Source organism: Odocoileus virginianus, chromosome 9 (assembly GCF_023699985.2).
Source record: "Odocoileus virginianus isolate 20LAN1187 ecotype Illinois chromosome 9, Ovbor_1.2, whole genome shotgun sequence".
Classification (NCBI taxonomy): domain Eukaryota; kingdom Metazoa; phylum Chordata; class Mammalia; order Artiodactyla; family Cervidae; genus Odocoileus; species Odocoileus virginianus.
In genome coordinates, this window is record NC_069682.1 from 29,572,238 (window position 1) to 29,596,953 (window position 24,716).

General features: G+C 37.4%; 1 protein-coding gene across 7 annotated transcripts in view; it reads left to right on the top strand.

Annotated features, from left to right (window-relative positions):
* Positions 1-24,716, top strand: part of MRC1 (mannose receptor C-type 1) — a 168,958-nt gene that overhangs the window by 127,504 nt on the left and 16,738 nt on the right. For all 7 annotated transcript variants that reach the window (XR_011489419.1, XM_070472119.1, XM_070472118.1 and 4 more), the window contains 8 exons: positions 1,204-1,304; positions 3,114-3,256; positions 3,595-3,709; positions 7,160-7,326; positions 9,641-9,743; positions 13,251-13,480; positions 17,741-17,906; positions 22,366-22,515. Coding sequence is in view for 6 of the 7 variants with exons in the window: in XM_070472119.1 (XP_070328220.1) it covers positions 1,204-1,304; positions 3,114-3,256; positions 3,595-3,709; positions 7,160-7,326; positions 9,641-9,743; positions 13,251-13,480; positions 17,741-17,906; positions 22,366-22,515 (1,175 nt within the window). In the remaining variant the exon portion in view is untranslated. The remainder of the gene's footprint in view (positions 1-1,203; positions 1,305-3,113; positions 3,257-3,594; positions 3,710-7,159; positions 7,327-9,640; positions 9,744-13,250; positions 13,481-17,740; positions 17,907-22,365; positions 22,516-24,716) is intronic.

Genomic DNA, 24,716 nt, shown 5'->3' on the forward strand with positions numbered 1-24,716 from the left:
ATCACCTCTCTTTGTTTTAGGAGGTCATCACTTGTTAGTAAATCATCTATTAGGAAGATGTATTACGCAAATATGAATATTGAATTTATTTGAACAATTATTCCCGTTGGGACTGTCTTTGGTGCCCAGAACCAGTTGTGACTGCTGTTGCTGTTTCTGGCAAGAAAGACCCAAACTCACTCTCATTATTATTTTTTAAAAAGATTTAGAAATTTAAAAAAATTTTTGACTGCTCTGGGTCTTTGTTACAGCATGAAGGGCTCTCTAGTTGTGGTCCACAGGCTTAGTTGCCCCTAGGCACATGGAATCTTAGTTCGTGACCAGGGATGAAACCTGTGTCCCCTGCATGGGAAGATGGATTCTTAACCACTGGACCATCAGGGAAGTCCCACATAAATTATTTTTAAAGATCAGGATGTTTGATGTTCCTTTGGGCAAGCATCCATTTTAACCACCTCCAAAAGAGAAGGTCGAATTCAGTGATCTCCTTTCTCTTTTCAGCTAATAGCCTCAGAATTTCTATAATTTATGAAAGTAAACATTGGCCTATCTATCTTAGAGAGCTTCCCTTGTGGCTCAGTTGGTAAAGAATCCTCCTGCAATGCAGGAGACCCCAGTTTGATCCCTGGGTTGGGAAGATCCTCTGAAGAAGGGAAAGGCTACCCACTCCAGTGTTCTGGCCTGGAGAATTTCATGGACTGTATAGTCCGTGGGGTTGCAAAGAGTCAGACAGGCCTGAGCAACTTTCACTTTCACCTATCCTAGAAGAAACCAGAGTAAACATGAAAATCAGAGAATGGGGCCCAATGAGTAACTCTATATTCTCTGTCTCTCTGTGGGTAGTTTTGTTTTGTGGGAATCATGCCCAAGAAATACTGTGGGAAGATGTTTACTTGGAGTCCATTTCTGGGGTAACTGGGAATCTCCATTTCTTCTCTCACTTCAAGACTAAAAGCACTTACCTCTTCTGGGGAGGGAAAAGAAGGCAGACTAGTCAGGCATCCAGTTGCTATAGGAGATCGCAATGCCCCGGGAGCAGCAGCAGCTACCTTTCTGGGGTTCCTAATGATTTCTGTAGAAACCTTTCTCCTCTTTGCTTAAGATGCTGTAGTCTCTTAATTTTAACTTGCCTGTTCCCACCACTAGGCTGTAGCCAACTCTTGTAATTAGATTTTTGCCTAATACTTGAATTTTCTTTTCCAGTTGGATGGATGGAAGCAAAGTGGATTATGTGGCTTGGGCCACAGGTGAACCCAATTTTGCAAATGATGATGAAAACTGTGTAACCATGTATTCAAATTCAGGTAGACCAGATCGCAATCTTCTTTTTAAAAAAAATTTTTTTATTGTGGTAAAATTACGTAATATAAAAGATACTGTTTTAACCGTATTTAACTATAATGTTCAGTGGCACTAAGTGCGATTCACACTGCTGTAAAACTCATCATCACCCATCTCCCGATTCTCCACCTTCCTAAACAAACTCTGTCCCCATTAAACACTAACTCCCATCCCCCATCCCCCCTACCCCAAGCCCCTGCCACCTACCGATGTACTTCCTAACTCTATGAATTAGACTCTTCTATGTACCTCGTGTAAGTGGAATCAAGCAGTATTTGTCTGTACCTAAAGTATATTGGAATGCATTTTTAAGGTTAACCTAATATATATCCTACAAAGAGATTATACCTTCATTTTTTCCCCCCGTGCTATATAGTAAGTTCTCATTAGTTATCTATTTTACTCACAGTAGTGTATATATATCAATCCCAATCTCCCAATTCATCTCACTCCACTTTTCTCTCCCTGGTGTCCATACATTGGTTCTTCATGTCTGTGTCTCTATTTCTGCTTTGCAAGCAGGTCCATCTATACCATTTTTCTAGATTCCACATATGTGCATTAATATACAATATTTGCTTTCCTCTTTCTGATTTACTTCACTGCATATGACAAACTCTAGATCCATCCTTGTCTCTGCACATGGCACAATTCCGTCCCTTTTTTTTTTTTTCAAGAACTTTTTATTTATTTTTTTTTAATTTATTTTTTTTCCCATTTATTTTTATTAGTTGGAGGCTAATTACTTTACATCATTACAGTAGTTTTTGTTATACATTGAAATGAATTAGCCATGGATTTACATGTATTCCCCATCCCAGTCCCCCCTCCCACCTCCCTCTCCACCCATCCCTCTGGCTGAGTAGAATCTGCCCTGTGGTGGGATGTGTCATTTGCTACATCCCTAGGCTAAAAGTAGCAAGTTGTATGCTTAACATCAGATAAGAAAAGAAGAGAGAATGAAGAATTCTAGTTTTAGCAACACAGCTGTTCAATTTGTAAGGTGAATGGATACTACATCCTTTCTTCTTATAAATAAATAAGCTAATGAATGACAGTCTTCTCACTTCTTCTCATTTTATGAAACATTTTTTATCCCCATGTTTTTATCTGTAAAATGGGAATAACAACAGATATATCTGATGTCAAGAAAACTGAGGAGATCATACATCTCAACTACTAAGCAAATGCTTATATATATAAAGTTTAGGTATTATTAGATTATTATTACTAGCAAATCTGGCTATTTAAATAATTGTGCAATACCTAATGTAGTCTTCGCTCATATTAAGCTCTTGATTAAAATTGAACTATTACTGGTTTAAGTGAAAGCTCAAAAGGTTATCCACATAGATCTTTCTGGTTTCTTGTGTAAATGATGTTTGTAGTATAAACCATTTTTGAGAATCCTTATACAATATAAACACATTTTTAAAAAATATTTTTAACTACTATATGTAAAATAGATAAGCAACAAATATATACTGTATGGCACAGGGAGCTATTTCAATATCTTGTAATAGCCTATAATGGAAAAGAATCTGAAAAAGAATATATATATCTATATTCTTATACATAATTCTTATATAATATATATATTCTTTTTCAGATTCTTTTATATAGTATGTATAAAATGGAGTCACTGTGCTGTATACTCAAAACATAACATTGTAAATCAACTTTACTTCAATACAAAGTTGTTTGTTTTGGGGGAAGAAAGTGGTTTAAAGGTAAACATGTAAATATAATACAACTGTTCTGTTGTTTGTCAGGGTTTTGGAATGACATTAACTGTGGATATCCAAATGCCTTCATCTGCCAGCGCCATAACAGCAGTATCAATGCCACAGCTGTCCCGACCACAGCGTCAGTCCCAGGAGGTTGTAAAGAAGGCTGGAATTTTTACAATCACAAGGTACTAAGAAAATCTAGTTGTGATCCTGGCTCTGATCAATATGGAGAGTGACAATGCAAATCTTTCAGCTTTAAGTTAACTTTTGCTTACCTCATCACTTCAGAGAATTTTAGGCAAGAGCTCCCATGTTAAATTCTCTATGGGAATTGAGAGTAGACTTGAAGATATTATCCAAACACACAAATGCCTGTTGTCCCAAGGGAGAAAAAACTTTTTTTTTTTTCTATTTCTGATTGGTTGTGAGCAAACGTATGTTTAGTTCTGAATAATTTTCATTTCTTTAGTACACACTGTTATCTTTATGTAATTCCTATGATTTTTTTTCCCTTCCATTCCAGTGTTTCAAAATCTTTGGATTTGCTGAAGAAGAAAGAAAAAATTGGCAAGAGGCACGAAAAGATTGCATAGGATTTGGAGGAAATCTGGCATCCATACACAATGAAAAAGAGCAAGGTGTGTAGGCAGTTTTATAGTCAGTGATGCACATAAATATGTAATTTTTTCCCTAAAAAAATTGTAGACTGTTGCTTATAGTAAATGATTTTTTGGTTTTCCAGAGTAAAGTCTAGGAAGGAAGAACAAACTCTTATTGAGAACTATTTTATTAGTTGTAGGCACTATGCTGAGTGTCTTATGTGTAAATTGCCTTTCCATTTTTATAATGAATCTATAAAGCAGGAATCATCAGTCCATTGTGAATGAGGAAGTGGTGTTTAGGAAGTCTTAGGTCAAGGAGCTTGGTGGGAAGGGGTAGGACTGGGAATCAAACTGGGTCTTCCAGCTTCAGTTTCATTGGTTTCTGCCAAACCAGTTTGTTCACAAAAGAGCCAAAGAAGTACAGGTTTTTCTCGGAATAAAATTTTAAAATTGCTCATTTTCCATTTACTGCTCTTCTAGTCACTTGATTCTATAACTTATAATTCAGTAAAACTAATTTTCCAATACAAACATTGAACAAATTGAGGGAAAAAATTGATAAAACATGAGGATAAGCCAGAGCTTTAAAGAACAGGAGGAGGAAACATACCATTTCCATATAGCAGATAGTAAAATTCATTATATTGTTGTCAATAGGAGGTACTTGACGCCTTTCACTTGGTCTTTTTGGGGTCACCTTATTTGTAGATATTTGCTTAGTTACTTTGAAAATGATGTTGACCAACTGCAGGTCATTCAGATGAAAGTAACTAAACAGAGGAAAGTTTTGAAACCACAGCTAGCCATGAATAAGGCCTGTTTGAAAGACCCTAAATTTCGCAGTCAGAAGAGATGTAAACTTTGAAGGATTGTCCCATGTGACTGGAGAAGCAAGACTTAGAACCCATGAGGGGCAGCTACAGGGAAACAAATTTAGTCTCAGAATTAGGAGCTTATTCCAACCATTAGAGTTAATTGGATGGGTTGCTTCATGCGTTTTTAAAGGACTGTAAAAATGCTTATATTAGAAGGTACTCAAGTGGGTGCTGCAGAGTCACATATGTTGATTGGTATATAGCCTGGAAGATGCTCAATGAGTATTTATTTGTACAGAGGAATTTATGCAGATGTTGTGGGGGGAGAGATGTGGACTGGATGGTTTCTGAGTTTCCTTTTGGTTCTGAGATTCTTTAACTTCCAAAATCATTTACTGGGAAAAAAAATGGTTTATCTCAAAAAAAATATAAAAAGGAAGAGAGACCTTGGAACCCTGTGTGTCACTCTCCCAAACATTAATTTCAGTTCATAAATGCCACCATGTGCTTTTTTGGAATGCATTCTATACTAAATCAACATAGCTTTCTCTGAGAACCTTTGACAAGTTCAGCAGCTTGCCAGATGTTGGAATAAGAGTGTCAAACCATAGCACACAATAAAAAAATTCAAGAATATAATATTCACATTTTTCTAACCAGTCTACCACATTTTGGGCTTAGCTACCCAACAGAGAAACACAATAATTGATTTCCGCTCTTAACCACAAAGTTCTGATTCCTGGCATAACAAAATTAGAACCTGGGTAATAGAGATGTGCAGAAGGAAACAATTTTCAGATAAAATAACATTATTCCTGGCAAAACAGGCACACGTTGAATTCTTATTGTGGTTCTTGGCAGGAAACAAGTCAGTGTTGAAATATTGGCAGGTAGAGCTTTTCCACATTTCATTTCGAGTTGGGGATAGGACAAGAGTTATGATCTTGTTTGGGAAATAAAAACACAATATATATCTGTCCATGCTCTTTTCTTTCTGAAAATGTTAGAATTTTTTCTTTACTTTTAGTTAATTAAGAAATAAGTAAATTTCTGAGCAGGGTGATGGCATCTGCTTTTCTGCTGAAGATTAAGCATGTAGCAGTGGCCCTTCAATGGAACTGTTTTTTTTTTTTTTTTTTCCATGAATAAACAGATAATCTCTGTAGGCGACCTTCTATTTTACATTTTGTATTAGTAATGCAAGTGCTTAGTCATTTGGTTTCCTGTTTGCATTCAGGAGTCATGTTTAAGTGTGTATGTTTGAAAATTGCCCTATAAAGCAATGACAACCCCTCCCAACCTTTCGGGCACCAGGGACTGGTTTCATGGCAGACAGTTTTTCCACAGACTGGGTGGGGAGGTGGTTTCGAGATGATTCAAGTGCATTACATTTATTGTGCACTTATTACATTGTGATATAATGTTAAATAATTAGATAACCCACCATATGAAAAATCAGACCACCAGGCATTAAATTCTCATAAGGAGCATGCAACCTAAATTCCTCACATGCGCAGTTCACAGAAGGCTTCACACTCCTGTGAGAATCTAATACCACCACTGATCTGACAGGAGGGGGAGCTCAGGCAGTCATGTGAGCAATGTGGAGCATCTGTAAATATAGGGAAGCTCTGCTCACCTTCTGCTTACCTCTTGCTGTGTGGCCCGGTTCCTAACAGGCCATGGACCAGTCTGTGGCTCAGGGACTGGAGACCCCTGTTGTAGAGTCAAGGTTCTTCCAGGAGGTGTCCGTCTTGTCCTAGGTGTCCACGGCTCCTGGCAGGTGAGATTGCTGACCTCAGAAGGCAGCTGCTGTGGTTTGGGAGGCATGGGGATGCGCTACTGGAGAGACGATGTTACACTTAAGCCTTTTACAGCTTCTGCGTATTTGCTGCCATCCTTTCTGCCACAGAATTGGTAGAGAAGCAACAGGCCATATTTGTCCTACCCTCTCTAAATTTCTCTAGAATTTCTCTCCCAGTGATGTGAGCACTTAGCATCAGGATGCCCCCTGGATCCAAGTACACTCACTGGACATGGATGGCTGCTGACCCCTAGGAGCTGGCCCCCCTGGAGGAGTTCTTTGGGTTTGGCCATCCAAGGTGGTGATCATTTGAGAGCCTAATGATGGTTTTTTGTTGTTGTTGTTGTTGTTGTTTTTTGACAGATAGTTTTTGTTTTCAGAACTTTTCTGAATTAAGAGCTCTTTTTGGCCCCCAGTTGTTATAGTCAGATTATCTTATTTATTTAATTAGGATATCTGCTAACTCATGGGATGGCTGCTTGTATCAGAAAAATCTTCCTGCAGGATGGTAGGCAACCGCAACACAGATCTGGGTGTACCACATGGAGAGTGGGGCTGGGTTGGACCTTAGCTGCCCCTTCCCCAGTATTCCAGTGCCCCTGAGCAGGGCACAACCTATACAACCGTCTGCAGGGACCAGGGTAAAACCTAGACTTCTTATTGTGAGAAGTTTTTCAAAGTCCAAAGCTGAAGTGATAACAAGTTGGTCAGGTTAGAATGTGTTTGTTTTCATGGTAAAACTTTGAAATGATAATAAAGACATTAATCATGTGCTTTGTATTTGTAAATTCATGTATTTTGAATATTTTTGATATTTGAGTATTTCCCCCCAAGGTTTAAAAATTATCTTGTGAAACTTTCTTTCAGCATTTCTTACATATCATATGAAGAATTCCACTTTTAATGCCTGGACTGGGCTGAATGATATCAATTCAGAACACACCTTCCTCTGGACAGACGGACGAGGAGTTGATTACACAAACTGGGGGAAAGGATACCCTGGTGGGAGAAGGAGCAGTCTTTCTTACGAAGATGTAAGTGTCACTGTCAGGTCGCCTCTCTGTACACTATCAGTTTGCTTTCAGGTCAGCATGGTAGTGTTTAATCTTCTTTGAAAAATCTACTTGGATCTGATTCATTCTTACAGATTTTAACTGCTTCAGACTGAACCAGCCTTGAATGAAGGAATATAAATTCAGTTAAGAACTCTGTATCTCTAGGTGAAAGGTAGGAGGAGATGGTGATGGTAGTGAGGAATAGGGAAAGTCAGCTCCAACATGGGCTTATGTTGTAGTCAGCATGTACACTTGAACCCAGAGTTACCAATGTTCTTTGCGTCAACTGCCCCTAAACTCCTGAAGCTGTTGTAGTATTTGGGATATAGTTACTACTACTGCTTCTAAAGATATCATCATCATCATGATTGAGCTACCATTTGCAGGGTGCAAATGGAACTTTTTGTGCTTTTGTACACTCATCTAAGAGATAGACGATGGCTTCTTTATTTCACTACTTTTGATCTTATATCATTAAAGCCAACTAATCAGTGTTAAAGGCTATATTAGGCATTTCAAAATACATGAAGGAACATAAGATTTTATTCTTACCTTGAAGAAGCTTACACTTCAGCTAGATATCAAGTCTTGTACAAGAAAGAAGACTAACAGAATGAAAATGTGTAATGAGAAGAAGCTATAAAGCATGATAGCAGTTAGGAGGAAAGAAACTTACTATGGGATGGAGTGATTTAATCACTCTGTATCTATGGAACATACACAACATATCTATGCAATTTTTCCTTTGGTGGGAAGAAGGAATGTGAGGAAGAATCAGCTATGGGTCTTTTCACTCAAGACGTTTAAAACAAGATGAGTAGGGGAATGTGGCAAGGGGATGGGGAAGTCACGTTAAGTGGGAAAGGTGAATAAAGTCTTCAAGAGAAAGGCACAAGCTGGGTTTAGGCAGGACTAAAGGGCTTTGAATATGGCAGGAGTTTCATGAAGAAAAGAAGTAGGAGTCAGCTTTAAAGGGTGGAAAACAGAATTTAGAGAAATTTAGATGCCCTAGGAAAGAGTTTGGACTTTGTCAGATAGGCAACAAAAAAAAGGTTTGAGGAGAAAAATGATTTGATCAGGATGGCATCTTTGTAATAATTAATTTGGTCACTATGTGTAGGGTAAATATATTCTGGTTATGGGTAAATGATCTTCTGAGGAGAAATTCTTTGAATCCTTATTACATAAATGACGGCTGAAAAGTAGAATGGAGTGAGATAGGGTTTGCTTAGAAAGACCTCATGATGAGTGATAAATTTTATTTAAAACAACAAAATTCATTATGGCTCAAATTTTTTTTTTTAGAACATAATGAAAAGGAGAAACAACAGAAACAAACTAATCTATAAATTGACCATACAAGGCAAAAAAATTGTTAATTTTTGTTAGCTTTATTGCTGTATTTTTTTCTTAGTTTGTGTAAAAATATAAAGTTTATATTTCATACACACAAAAATTAACACGTATGTTGTGTTGTTACAATTTCAGAGCTTTTAAAATGAAGAAGATTAGATAGAGTTTGATAAAGAGAGTGGGAGAGAGGTGTTCACATGCATTTTGCAGAGGAAATATGCTTGTTCTGTACAGTTTCCTGGATTAGAACAGAGATGCTGAGCCAGGATAATGAAAGATAAGAGTAGCTAAAAGGATGAGTGGAGAGTCTTGGAAATGTAGGATTAGGGGGTTCCAGAGGCTGAGAAGATGACTCTGGCCATAGTGAAAGGTGTGGTAGCTTTCTGGGCATTTCTGATAGCAACATTTCTCAGAACCAGTCCCCAAATTTAGTAAGCGCCAGGAGTTGGTGATGAACAGGGAACCCTGGCATGCTGCAGTCCATGGGGTGGCAAAGAATCAGACATGACTACGCGACTGAACTGAACTGAACTGACTTAATTTTCAATTAAAATAGCAAGAGTTCAGTGTGAGGGATCTGCATGGAAGTTGGTGCAATGTGTGGAAAGTGAGGATGAATTGAATGTGCTGTCAATGAATTATTGTCGCTCAGTCACTGAGTCGTGTTGAGCTCTTTGCCACCCCATGGAATGCAGCATATGAGCTCCTCTTCCTCCACCATCTCCTGGAGTTTGCTCAGATTCATGTCCACTGAGTCAGCAATGCTATGGACACAGCTCATGCTCTGGCGACCCCTTCTCCTTTTGCCTTGATTGAATTAGGACTAGCCTAAAATTTGGAGGTTAGGGATTAAGGATTTTTTTTTCTGCTTTTTAATGATTGGTTTAAATAATTGTTGGTCCATATTTGGCTTTTTTTTTTTCCTTCCATGAATATACAGGCTGACTGTGTTGTTATTATTGGAGGGAACACAAGGGATGCGGGAAAGTGGATGGATGACACTTGTGACAGTAAGCGAGGTTATATATGTCAGACACACCCTGGTAAGTCCTAACAGACCTCACCAGACTGTAAGAGGTGGGCTTTGATTTTTTATTTATTTATTTATTTTTCGAGGTGGGGCTTTTACATATTTTTTAAGAATGACTTTCTTCTCAATTTTGTTGTGAGTCTTAAACTGCTCTAAAAGTTATTTTGCTTAAAAAAAGATCACCCCTCACACATCAATATGTTTATTTGATTCACACTTTCATCCATGGGTGCTTGTGACAGACAAAAAGGATATTTTCTGTAATTTTTTGATGAATGTGCTCCCTCATCCATTACCAGAAAATCTGCATGGATTAAACTTGAAGTTGAAACTTTTTCTAATTTTGATAGAAATTTGGGATGTTTGCTTACCTCTGCTCAAAAAAAAAAAGTCAGAGTGGGGGCATCTCATTTAAATTCATGTAATTTGAGAACCATTGACCCCAAACATCATATACGTCTCAGTATTTGTTATGTATTCTATTTTTTTTTTAAAGTAATTGTCTTACTTATGGTCCTCTTTTTCATCTTAGGAAGCCTGACTATGGTTCAAGGAAAATAGAACAGATATGTGGATATTGACAAAGAATCTAGATTGTAGTTATGTACATTTTAGTTTCAAGTGAAATTAGAAAGTGGTTAGCTACTTAAGAAGAGGATCAGAAAATAAAAGATAGGTTAGAGACAAGGGTTGGAGATGAGGTGGGTTGTTGTCACCCTGAGCAGAGCTCTCAGAGGAGTTTGAGTTAAAAGGTACATGCTGTCCCAGATCTAACAAATTTTTCTGTTCTTTCCGGGGAATCAGGGAACAATGAATGAAAATCACTAAAGATATCTTCAGATGATTGGAAAGTTCTGCAGAAGTTCTAGCCTTCTATTAATCCAAAAGCCGGCCCAGGCCATAGTCGCATCTCTCACTTTGTTATGCCCTTAGAGCAGCAGAACCTTAGGCCACCAGTGATACTTCTGTGTTTCTGGCCTTGGGAGAAAGAAGGGAGACCCCTTCCAAGAGTGAATGATAATCCCTAGACTTACTTAAAATCATTGTTTTCTTCTTCCTGTAAACATAAGAGATCAGATATTTGCTGCCAACAAAAAATATCTTTAAGATTTTTAATGATTTAGGTTTAAGGGGAGGTTGACAGTATTAAAGCAAAAAAGGCAGAATATGAAATTTTACAGAGTATTGATGATGCAAAAAAACACTTTGAACTGTCTTAAACAAATAAGAACCTAAACGCTATGGGAATGCATCAAAATAGAAATAGTGGATATGTGTGGATCGTGGGATTAAGAACTTTAGTTCCTTCATTGTACTAATGTATTTTTTTTGATTTTTAAAAAATTTCTCTCTCACACACACCTTCTCTCTCTCTCTATATATATATATATTTACACTTATATTGTGTATATTATATAATACCTCTCTCCATACATATATAAATTATAAGGAAATATTATTGAGGTGATTAAATTCTGAGTAATTTTTTCTCATTTTTATGCTTTTCTATATTTTCTAAAACTTCAGCAAAGAACATGTGTTCAGTATTTTTTTAAAACACTATTCTAAAAAATTCCCTGACGGTCCAATGGTTAGGACTCTGGGCTTCTATGGGAGGGGGCACAGCTTCCATCCCTGGCTGGGTAACTAAGATCCTTTAAGCCACATGGTATGGCCTTAAAAAAATTAAATAAAATAAATAAAGATAAAATAGTGTTTTTATTCATATGAATATATATGAATAAAAATGTATTCATGTAAATATATAAAGATATAGGAATAAAGACATGAATGAATACATATGAATATATGAATAAAAAAAATCACTTACACAAACCATAACAAATGTTCCTTGATGAAATTTTAGAAAATACAGAAAAATATAGAAAGAAAAAATTACCCATAATCTTAGCACCTGAAAATACCTCTCAAAAATTTAGTTTTTCCTTGCAATTTTTTCTATGAATGTTTTAATAAATAAGCTAATTAGATAAGGGAGCTAATTTCCTGGCTGCATATAGCCTTTAATAAAGCTTTTTAAAGCGTTATCTTAAGCTTCATTTGTCACTTTTAGCAGACCAAAGCTGTTCCAATGATACTAAGACAAACCCAGTTCTCCCCAAGCTGGGAAAGATAGGGCTTGAATTCCTGCTGGCTGTGACATGTAAGGATCCTGGGCTGGAGCTCTTGGGTTAATGCTACTGTATCAACACATGGTGGCAGCAACAGCAGAAGAAAGGGGAGGTTGCCCTCCCTCTTTGCTGAATCAAAATTGCTGCCTTTGAGTCATCAAAGGAAAGTTTGGCATTCATGGGGTGACAGAACAAGGCACGTGGTGGGTTGGGTTGGTATACAGTGGAGCAGCTCAGAGAATTGGCCAAGACAACATTGGTAGGCAAGGATATGTGGAGCCCTAGACCAGGGTTGGCAACCTTTTCCTGTAAGAGACAGATTATAAATATTGCAGCCTTTGCTGTCCATAAAGTTTCTGTTGCAGTGACTCAACTCTGCTGTGATCGTGGGCGATCATAGTCCATAAACAAGTGAGTGCAGCTGAGTTCCACTGAAACCTTATTTATGTGCCCAAATTTGAATTTCATGTAATGTTTACGTGTCACAAAATACTGTTCTTTGGTTTCTTTCCCCAACCATTTAAAAAACTCATGGGCTATAAAGACAGACAACAGGCCAGATTCCACCCTCTGGCTGTTACTCAGTGACCTCTGTTCTGCTCTTGGGCATCCACTAAGGCACACAGAAACAAGATTTTTTTGGGTCTTGATCAAAGTCTGGGTGGGTCTAGAGTAGTTATTAGAAATGCACTCTAAGAGATTGAGGAGGAAAGATCAGAAAGCTAGAGTGACTCTAACTTGCAAAGGCTGCACTTTGGATAACGCATGGAGATAAGATGTTCTTACTCATCATAAGAATAAAGCTTAATCCTGACATCAAGGTTAAATGAACTGGCAACTGTTATATGGCTTCACTCCAGAGCATAAACCCAGTCTCTTGAAGGTACATGAATCACTGATGAAGTCACACAGATGAAGTCAAATAGATATAAATGCAAATTCCATGGGTAGAATGGAACAGAATGAGGGAGGGGAAAGAGAAGAAGACTGTTCTCGACCTTAATATTTAACCAAGGTGGAAAAAAAAAAAGATTGGTATTGACAGGTTGATAGACATCCTATAATTTGTGGGTTTAAACTGGCATTTCTTTCATTCAAACCCTAGATCTCATTGTATTTATAAGTCTTTTCAGTTGTATAGTTTAGAAACTTGATCATGTATTTCTCTTTCTAAATAGAGTTTAGAAATGACTTCAATCAGGGATACTAATTAAAAAACAGAACTTTGTGTTCTCATTTGAAATGGCACATGAAAACATGTTTAACACTCCAATGGTTTGAATTTGGGCTATTTAGATTCTTTTTAGGATGCATGAAATATAGAAGTCGTGTGCTGATGGCACTTAAGTTGTGTTTAGTGTTAATGAAAATATTTCTTTTTATTCCAGACCCTTCCTTGCCGAGTTCTCCAACAGTTCCAACAGATGGTTTTATTAAATATGGTGAAAGTAGCTATTCGCTTGTGAAATTAAAGCTGCAGTGGGATGAAGCTGATGATTATTGCAAGCTGCACACTTCCCACATTGCTAGCATTCTAGATGCTTATAGTAATGCTTTTGCCTGGATGCATATGCAGACACTGAATGAACCTGTATGGATTGCCCTCAACAGTAACTTGGTAAGATGCTGGAAACATGTGTGACTTGACATGATTGATAAATGATAATTGAATCTGATTCTCTTCTGTTCATTCTGTTGAATACTTATTATGTGAGAGAAACTGCTACCTAGAGCCTATTATACGGAGTGAAGTAAATCAGAAAGAGAAAAACAAATATTGTATATTAATGCATACATGGAATCTAGAAAAATGATACTGATAAACCTGTTGGCATGGCAGGAATAGAGATGCAGACATAGAGAAGGGACTTGTGGATACAGTGCAGGGAAGGAGAGGGTGGGACAAATCAAGAGAGTAGCGTTGACGTATATACACTACCATGTGTAAAATAGATAGCTATTAGGAAGTTACTGTCTAGCCCAGGGAGCTCAGCCAGGTGCTCTATGACAACCCAGAGGGGCGGAGTGCGAGGGAGGCTTGGGGGGGAGGGGATTTATGAATACTTGTAGCTGATTCATGTTGTCGTATGGCAGAAACCAACACAACATTGTAAGGCAATTATCCTCCAGTTAAAAATACATTTTTTTCATTTATTAGTCGGAGGCTAATTACTTTACAACATTGTAGTGGTTTTTGCCATACATTGACATGAATCAGCCGTGGATTTACATGTGTTCCCCATCCCGATCCCCCCTCCCGCCTTCCTCTCCATCCCTTCCCTCTGGATCTTCCCAGTGCACCAGCCCTGAACACCCGTCTCATGCATCCAACCTGGGCTGGTGATCTGTTTCACCCTTGATAGTATACTTGTTTCAATGCTGTTCTCTCAGAACATCCCACCCTCGCCTTCTCCCACAGACTCCAAAAGTCTGTTCTGTACATCTGTGTCTCTTTTTCTGTTTTGCATATAGGGTTATCGTTACCATCTTTTTAAATTCCATATATATGCATTAGTATACTGTATTGGTGTTTATCTTTCTGGCTTACTTCACTCTGTATAATGGGCTCCAGTTTCATTCATCTCATTAGAACTGATTCAAATGAATTCTTTTTTAACGGCTGAGTAATATTCCATGGTGTATATGTACCACAGCTTCCTTATCCATTCATCTGCTGATGGACATCTAGGTTGCTTCCATGTCCTGGCTATTATAAACAGTGCTATGATGAACATTGGGGTACATATGTCTCTTTCAGATCTTGTTTCCTCGGTGTGTATGCCCAGGAGTGGGATTGCTGGGTCATATGGCAGTTCTATTCCCAGTTTTTTAAGGAATCTCCACACTGTTCTCCACAGTGGCTGTACTAGCTTGCATTCCCATGAACAGTGTAAGAGGGTTCCCTTTTCTCCTCACCTTCTCCAGCATTTATTGCTTATAGACTTTTGGATAGCAGCCATCCTGACTGGCGTGTAATGGTACCTCATTGTGGTTTTGATTTGCGTTTCTCTGATAATGAGTGATGTTGAGCATCTTTTCATGTGTTTGTTAGCCATCTGTATGTCTTCTTTGGAGAAATGTCTGTTTAGTTCTTTGGCCCATTTTAAAAAGAAAAAAGAAAGAAAATGATACTAACATATATGAGACCCAATTTTTCTACCACATGGTACCTTTGAGGATCTGGCAAGTTAGTGACGTATGTCCAAAATCAAACTAAGACTTATCCAACTGATATTGCTTTTGAATATTAAAGTTAGATTCTGCATCTATTCAGTTTCATGTATTAACTTAAGTCTTTTTAGTGTCATGATTACAACTATATCTTAGGAGTTAAGAAAACATCAGGGGCATAGTTCCTGGGAAGTGAGGGGTTCTCCCTATTTTTTTGTGGGAAGTCATTCAAGAGTTGTCATCCTTTCTGAAGTTGTGCAGCTCCTATTCATATGAGATAATTTTCATTGCAGTCAGTTCTCTGGATTCTATAACAGAAAAAGAAGGTTGGCAGAGGACGGGGTAGAATGAGGGATGAGGGTCAGAACTAAGAGTGGTGCTGCAGGTGCCAGAATTTTCCTAAAATGAGTCTTCTCTGACACCACGAGATCCATCTCTCCTCCACCCATGCATCTCTCCATCTAACTAGTCAGTCAATAAACTTTCTAGTACAATAAATGGAGGTGTCAATAAGTAATTAAGAGATAATATAAGTGTCAAAAAGGGATATAGACAAAGTGCTATGACCTGAGAGAAAAAGGATCATTTGTGCCAGGGGAGAAGACCAAGAGAGCTTCTCAGAGAAAATAAAACTTTATAGATGTAGTCTAGGATGGTGGAATGTAAGGAAGGAGTACCAAGAATAGACAAAAGGATAGAAGAGGATAAAATTGGAAAGCAGACTGGTGTCAGACTTTATAGCACTTATTCTACCTGGATGCAGAGATGGAAATTTACACATCATGCAATGACTATTTCCTGAGTTAGGGTGTGTGTAGTGAACATTTAAAAGTAGGTAGCTTCATGGAGTCCAAAAGTCTGTTGTATACATCTGTGTCTCTTTTTCTGTCTTGCATATTGGGTTATTGTTACCATCTTTCTAGATTCCATATATATGTGTTAGTATACTATATTGGTGTTTATCTTTCTGGCTTACTTCACTCTGTATAATAGGCTCCAGTTTCATTCATCTCATTAGAACTGATTCAAATGAATTCTTTTTAATGGCTGAGTAATATTCCATTGTGTATATGTACCATAGCTTTCTTATCCATTCATCTGCTGATGGGCATCTAGGTTGCTTCCATGTCCTGGCTATTATAAACAGTGCTGCGATGAACATTGGGGTACACGTGTCTCTTTCAGTTCTGGTTTCCTCGGTGTGTATGCCCAGGAGTTTCAGATGATCTTATTTACAAAGCAGAAATAGAGGTAGAGAATAAACATATTGTCCCTAAGCGGGAAAGAGAGGGGTGGGATGAATTGGAAGATTGGAGTTGACATAGATACACTATTGATACTATGTATACAACAGGTAACTAATGAGAAACTACTGTATAGCACAGGAAACTACTCAATGCTCCACAGTGATCTAAGTGGGAAGGAAATCCAAAAAAGACGGGCTATATGTGTACATACAGCTGATTCACTTTGCTGTAGAGTAGAAACTTAACACAGCATTGTAAAATAACTCTACTCCAATAAATAAATAAATAAAATGCAGGAAAAAAATCCAAGTAGTTCCATAATGATTTCTGTGTTTAAACTTAAGCACGACATTTTTACATCTATGTTGAATCTATTTTTAGTAACTGATTTGCTTACTAATTAATATATTTTCTCCTCACAGCTGTGGTTGCAAGGCTCTTAAGAGTTTGAAATAGGAATTTATTTATTGTTAGTTTAAATAGCTTTCCATTATACCAACATTTATAACTAAAACAATACTATTGTATTTATTATATCTATGGAGTTAATGATTATCTAATTATTTGATTAAACATGGTATAATACTACAAAATTTTAACTTGCAATACCATATGCTTTTGCTTTTGTCATTAAATCTTTGGTAATTGCATTGGTAAATTAAATAATGCAGTTCGAAAGTGATAACTTAGAATGGTTTAAAAATGTACCTATCTCTGATTAAAGTTATCTGCATCTGTAAAATGTAGGCTTTACCTGTAAAATCTCTTTTAGACTGTTAAAAAGATATCATTGATAAGAAAATTTTTGATGTTATCAATTAATTTGTATGTGACTATAAATTTGTTTAACTAAATAAGAATTTGAGTATGCAAATTGAACAAAACAACTAGCTTTTAAAAATGCAATCATGTTTCCTTATCGTTGAAAGACCACCTAACTGGAAGGCAAGAGACCCAAGCACCTCTGTTATCCACTCATGTCACCTTGCTCAAGTCATTTGTCATTGGCCCTGTTTTAACAGTCAAACAGTAAGATTAAAAGAGGTACATGTTTCTCTCAAGGGTCCATGAGTTCAATAAAAACTACTTAATCTCTATTATCATTTCAATGATAATATATAAGTATTTTATTTGTTCTGAGGATAAAATCTCTCTTTTGCACTGTAAGCCTACAAATAGAGTTTTCTAGAATAAGACATAGGTTTTTAAGCCTGTGTTTTTCAAAATAGCTTCTAACGGTGTCTTCATGAGTATCTTTAAGAAGTAGTTTTCTTCTTAAGAAAGGCTGCATTTACTGAATTTGAGTTGGTAGAAAAAATTTATAATCTTTTTATTCTCAAATGTTAAAGATTCCTTGTCAAATTACAATCTTAAACATACTTTTTACTCCTCACTGGATTCTTTTGGTATTTTCTAAATGACTCTGGGCTTGATGTTAATGGTTGTTTTTGTTCTTACAGACCAATAATGACTACATTTGGACTGATAAATGGAGGGTGAGGTACACTAATTGGGCTGCTGATGAGCCCAGACTGAAGTCAGCATGTGCATATATGGATCTTGATGGCTACTGGAAGACAGCACAGTGCAATGAAAGTTTTTATTTTCTCTGCAAAAGATCAGATGGTAATCGAGTACACAAAAACAGTCAAGGGTTTGAAATTTTCTCAATAAGCTAATACAAACCACTGTTGATATTCTTAAATAGTCATATGTTTTGGGGTAACTTAGGGATAAGAGAAAATATATTCCTTCACCTAACCAAAGACTGACTTGGCAATAAACAAATATATATAGGTTAGAGTAACAGAGAGAACATTTCCTTCATTGCTGGAGTTTATTTTTACATATCTAATTTTTTTTAATTATTTGGGGTTATCCTCTGAGTCTATGATATCACAGTCCTCAGGAAATTATGATTACTTTGCTGTTGACAACACAGCTGTATCAAAATACTTTTATCAGAATGGGTTGCCTCTGGCCAAACAGCTAGCAGGGAAGGAGCACAGCTCCACCTATCAGCAGACGATTGGATTAAAGATTTAAGCAAGGCCCTGCCCTACGGAGCAAGACCCAGTGTTCCCAGCAGCCAGTCTCTCCCCTCAAGAAGCTTGCACGAACCTCTTATCCTCATCCATCAGAGGGCAGACAGAAGAAGTAAGAACTATAGTCCCACAGCCTCCAGAACAAAAACAGCAGTCACAGAAAGCTAATCAAAATTATCACATTGATTACAGCCTTGTGTAACTCAATGAAGCTTTGAGCCATGGGTAAGGCCACCCAAGTCAGACAGATCGTGAGGGAGAATTATGGCAAAACGTAGTCCACCGGAATAGGGAATGGCAAGCCGTTTCAGTATTTTTGCCCCAATAATCCCAGGACAGTGTGAAAAGGCAAAAAGATACGACACCAGATGAGCCTGCCAGGTCAGGAGGTGTCCAACATGCTACTGAGGAGGAACAGAGAAATATCTTCAGAGAGAATGAAGAGGTTGGGCCAAAGTAGAAATGATGCCCAGTTGTGGGTATGTCCGATACTGAAAGTAAAATCCAATGCTATAAAGAACAATATTGCATAGGAACCTGGAATATTAGGCCCATGAATCAAGTTAAATTAATGTGGTCAAGCAGGCCACAAGAGTGAACACTGACATTTTAGGAATCAGTGAACTAAAATGGATGGGAAAGGGTGAATTTAACTCAGATGACCGTTATATCTACTACTAGGGGCAAGAGTCCCTTAGAAGAAATGGAGTAGTCCTCATATTCAATAAAAGAGTCCGAAATGCAGTACTTAGGGGCAATCTCAAAAACAACAGAATGATCTTGGTTCATTTTCAAGGCAAGCCATTCAACATTACAGTAATCCAGGTCTATACTCCAACCACTAATGTCAAAGAAGCTGAAGTTGAGCAGTTCTATGAAGACCTACAAGACCTGCTAGAACTAACAACAAAAAAGGACATCCTTTTCATCATAGGGGATTGGAATGAAAAAGTAGGAAGTGAAGAGATACCTGGAGTAACAGGCAAGTGTGGCCTTGGAGTACAAAATGAAGCAGGGCAAAGGCTAACAGAGTTTTGCCAAGAGAATGCACTGGTCATAGGAAATACCTTCTTCCAACAACACAAGAGGTGATTCTACACATGGACATCACCAGATGGTCAATACTGAAATCAGATTGATTATTTTCTTTGCAGCTGAAGATGGATAGCTCTATACAGTCAGCAAAAACAAGACTTGGAGCTGACTGTGGCTCAGATCATGAGGTCGTTATTGCAAAATTCAGCCTTAAATTGAAGAAAGCAGGGAAAACCACTAGACCATTCAGTATGACCTAAATCACATCTCTTATGAGTACACAGTGGAGGTGATAGATTCAAGGGTTTAGATCTGGTGGCCCCAGTACCTGAAGAACTATGGATGGAGATTCATAACATTGTATAGGAGGCAGTGACCAAAGCCATCCCCAGGAAAAAGATATCCAAGAAGGCAAAGTGGTTGTCTGAGGAGGCCTTACATAAAGCTGAGAAAAGAAGAGAAGCCAAAGGCAAAGTTGAAAGGGAAAGATATACCTAACTGAACACAGAGTTCCAGAGAATAGCAAGGAGAGATATGAAACTTTCTTGAGTGAACAATGCAAAGAAAGAGGAAATCAATGGAATGGGAAAGACTAGAGATCTCTAAGAAAATTGGAGATACCAAGGGAACATTTCATGCAAAGATGGGCACAGTAAAGGACAGAATAGCAAGGACCTAAGAGAAGCCCCGGTGGCTTAGAGGTTAAAGCGTCTGCCTGCAGTGCAGGAGACCTGGGTTTGATCCCTGAGTCGGGAAGTTCCCCTGGAGAAGGAAATGGCAACCCACTCCAGTATTCTTACCTGGAGAATCCCATGGAGGGATGAGCCTGGTAGGCTACAGTCCATGGGTTGCAAAGAGTCAGACATGACTGAGCGACATCACTTTCACTTTCAAGAGAAGCAGAAGAGATTTAAGAAGATGTGACAAGAATACACAGAAGAACTATACAAAAAAGGTCTTAATGACCCAAATATTCATGATGGTGTGGTCACTCACCTAGAGCCAGACATCCTGGAGTGCGAAGTCAAGTGGGCTTAGGAAGCATCACTGTGAACAAAGCTAGTGGTGGTGATGGAATTCCAGCTGAACTTTTTCAAATCCTAAAAGATGCTGCTGCTAAAGTGCAGCACTCAATATGCCAGCAAACTTGGAAAGCTCAGCAGCGGCCACAGGACTGGAAAAGGTCAGTTTTCATTCTAATTCCAAAGGCAATGCCAAAGAATGTTCAAACTCCCGTACAGTTGCACTCATTTCACTTGCTAGCAAGGTAATGCTCAAAATCCTCCAAGTTAGGCTTCAGCAGTATGTGACCCAAGAACTTCCAGATGCTCAAGATGGATTTAGAAAAGGCAGAGGAACCAGAGATCAAATTGTCAACTTTTCTTGGATCATAGAAAAAGCAAGAGAATTCTAGAAAAAAATCTGCTTCATTGACTATGGTAAAGCCTTTGACTCTGTGGGTCAGAATAAACTGTGGAAAATTCTTAAAGAGATGGAAATACCAGACCACCTTACCTGGCTCCCAAGAAGCCTGTATGCAGGTCAAGAAGCAACAGTTAGAACTGGACATGGAACAACAGATTGGTTTAGAATTGGGAAAGGAGTGTGCCAAGGCTGTATATTGTCATTCTGCTTATTTAACTTATATGCAGAGTACATCATGTGAAATGCTGGGCTGGATGAAGCACAAGCTGGAATCAAAACTGGTGAAAGAAATACCAACACCTTCAGGTATTCAGATGATACCACTCTAATGGCAGAAAGTGAAGAGAAACTAAAGAGCCTCTTGATGAGGGTGAAAAAGGAGAGTGAAAAAGCTGGCTTAAAACTCAACACTCAAAAAACTAAGATGGTGGCATCCAGTCCCATCACTTCACAGCACATAAATAGGGAAAAAGTGGAAATAGTAACAGACTATTTTTTTGTGCTCCAACATCACTGTGAACAGTGACTGCAGCCATGAAATTAAAAGACACTTGTTCCCTTGGAAGAAAAACTATGGCCAACCTAGACAGCATATTCAAAAGCAGAGACATTCCTTTGCTGACAAAGGTCCTTATAATCAAAGGTATAGTTTTTCCAGTAGTCACATATGGATGTGAGAGTTGGGCCATAAAGAAGGCTGAGCACCAAAGAATTGATGCTTTCAAGCTGTGGTGCTGGAGAAGACTTGAGAATTCTTTGGACAACAAGGAGATCAAACCAGTCAGTCCTAAAGGAAATCAAAACCAAATACTCATTGGAAGGACTGATGATGAAGCTGAAGTTCCAATACATAGGCCCCCTGATGTAAAGAGATGACTCATTGGAAAAGACCCTGATGCTAGGAAAGATTGAGGCTGAGAGGAAAAGGAAACAACAGAGAATGAGATGGTTGGATGGCATCACCGACTCCATGGACTTGGGTTTGAGCAAACATTGGGAGATAGGGAAGGACAGGAAACCTGGTGTGCTGCAGTCCATGGAGTCACAAAGAGCTGGACGTGAGTTAGTGACTGAACAGCAATGCAGATTCATTGCAGTCAGTGATATTACAGTGATACAGTCTTAACATATAGTTGAATTGGACAGTGATAAAGTCCTAGAATTCTACCTATAGCACTTAGTTATAAGTGTCAGTCACAGCTAAGATGGTTTTATAGGGGCAAGGATCCTAGAAAATGAAAGTGTCCAGAAGGAAGACTCACTTTGCAAATTATTTTTGGGTGATCACTTTGGGGAATTTACTAACATCTTTGTAGGTATCTGTAGATCTATATTCTTAATTATGAATGTGGTTGATTGCCGTTGTACCACAATACCTTCTATTTAAATATTTTAAAAATAAAATAATGATAAAGTAAAAAGAAATCTCAGTAATAGAAATGGTAGATCTAAATGATTTCCATTAGAGCTTTAAAAAAAAAAAAACAGATGATGAAAATTTTTTTAAATGTTAATATTTTATTCTGTGTACTCCAGAAGCTTTAGATCTTACTTTATTTTAAATATCTTTTTATTAATAGAAATCCCTGCCACTGAACCCCCACAGCTGCCTGGTAGATGCCCTGAGACAGAGCACTCAGCATGGATTCCTTTCCATGGTCACTGCTACTATATTGAATCTTCATATACAAGGAACTGGGGCCAGGCTTCTCTGGAATGTCTTCGAATGGGTAAGTGCCACATTTGCAGTCAGAAAATTCCACGATCATATACTCTAGATTTTAACATACGGGATAATAGTAGCCCCGTATGTTAAAACCTAAGGAATTGTAAGAATATCTGTCCTTTTTGTCTTAATAATTCATATTGTAACAGAAATGTTAACATCATGACACCTAAATACAATTTCTAACATTATAGCCTCAAAAGATTAAAGAATTCTGGCATGGAAAGCAATGATTTGCTAAAGAAGTCTTTCTTACTTTCTGCCCTAATATTTTAAATTACTGGGATTATAATTCAGATTGTTGGAGTCACCTTTTGTCACTAATCAGCTCAGGCTTCACAAGTGCATAGGAACCATTTTGCTTTGCCATGAATAGAAAAGCATTTAGATCTAGTTATGTTATTAGTGAATAAATATGAAAGAAAATTGAAGTAGACCTGACAAAAATGGGATGTTTCCCTTCTGATATAAAAATATCAAATAAAGTGAACTTTTCAGGGTACATGAATAAATTTACTTACTTTAATCCCAATAAGTATTTTACTGAATTATTTTGTTACTGAAGTTTGTTTATGCCCTAAGTCAGGGCTCTTTTTTCAACAGTGGTGAGCAAGAGTTACGTTCTCATATTCTTCTTGTTCATTCAAAAGTCAGCCTGGAGTTTTTATTACTTCTTTTTGCTTTTATGTTTAATTTTTTCTTTAGTTTTATTGAGGTGTCGTGGACACAAAATTATAATACAATTAAGGTATATAAGGTGATGATTTGATACATGTTTTGGTGGGAAAGGATTCCTACTGTCAAGTTAACACAACCATCATATCACATATTTACTTTTCTTCCTTTTTTGGTAAGAATACTTGAGTTCTTATCTTTTATATCATACAGTATTAACTATAGTCACTGTATTATACAGATCCCAAGACCTTATTTATCATATAACTGAAGGTCTGTACCCTGTTTCTCCCACACCCCAAGCCCCTCACAACCACTATTCCACTCTCTGTTTCTATGAGTTTGACTTTGATTTAATTCCACATATAAGTAATACCAAACAAGTAATAGTACTTGTTTGTCTCTGGCTTACTTCCTTAAAATAATGCCCACCAGGTTGATCCATGCTGCTGCACATGGCAGGATTTCCTTCTTTTTTTAAGACTGAATAATATTCCATTGTATACACATACTGCCTTTTCTTAACCATTCATCTGTTGATGGACATTTAGGTCGTTTCCACATCTTGGCTATTGTTAATAGTGCTGCAGTAAATGTGGAGTGCAGATATCTTTTCAAGATGCTGATTTCATTTCCTTTGGATATATACTGAGAAGTGGGAGTGCTGAGAGTTGTATCTTTAGTTTTTTGAGGAACCTCCATGTTGTTCCAATTTACATTCACACTAACTGAGTTTTCTCTTCTCCTCATCCTCTCCAGAACTTGTTATCTCTTATCTTTTTAATAATAGCCAGCCTAAGCAAGTGTGGCGGTGATAGCTCATTGTGGTTTTGATTTGTATTTCCCTGATGATTAGTGATGTTGCACACCTTTTCATGTACTTTTAATCATTTGAAAGTCTCCTATGGAAAAAAAAAGTCTATTCATGTTCTAAGCCCATTTTAAAAATTGAGTCACTTGGTTTTTGCTATTGAGTTGCTTAAGTTGTATATTTTACATATTAAACTTCTATTAGGACATGTGGTTTGCAAAATTTTTTTCCCATTCAGTAAGTAATATTTTAATTTTGCTGATGGTTTCTTTTGCTATACAGAAGCGTTTTAGGTTGGTGTTAGGCCATTTGTTTATTTTTGCTTTTTTTTGTCTTTGCTGTTAGTGTCATATACAAAAAAATCATCAACAAGATTAATGTCAAGGAGCATATTGCCTATATTTTATTCTATGATTTCAGGTCTTACATCCAAGTCTTTAATAGTTTTAAGTTGATTTTCCTGTGCAGTGTTAGTAGTGGTCCAGTATTATTCTATTTCATTTGGCTGTCAGTTTTCTCAATACTACTTGCATGGAATAATTTTTTTTTTAATCCCTTCACTTTAAGCCTATGTATGTCCTAAAGTTGAAATGCATTTCTTTTAGACAGTATATAGTTGGGTCTTTTTCTTTTTTTTTCCTCTTCTTTTTCAATCTATTAGGCAACTCTGTGTTTTTTGATTGGAGAATTTAGTCTATTTACATTTCCAGCAATTATTG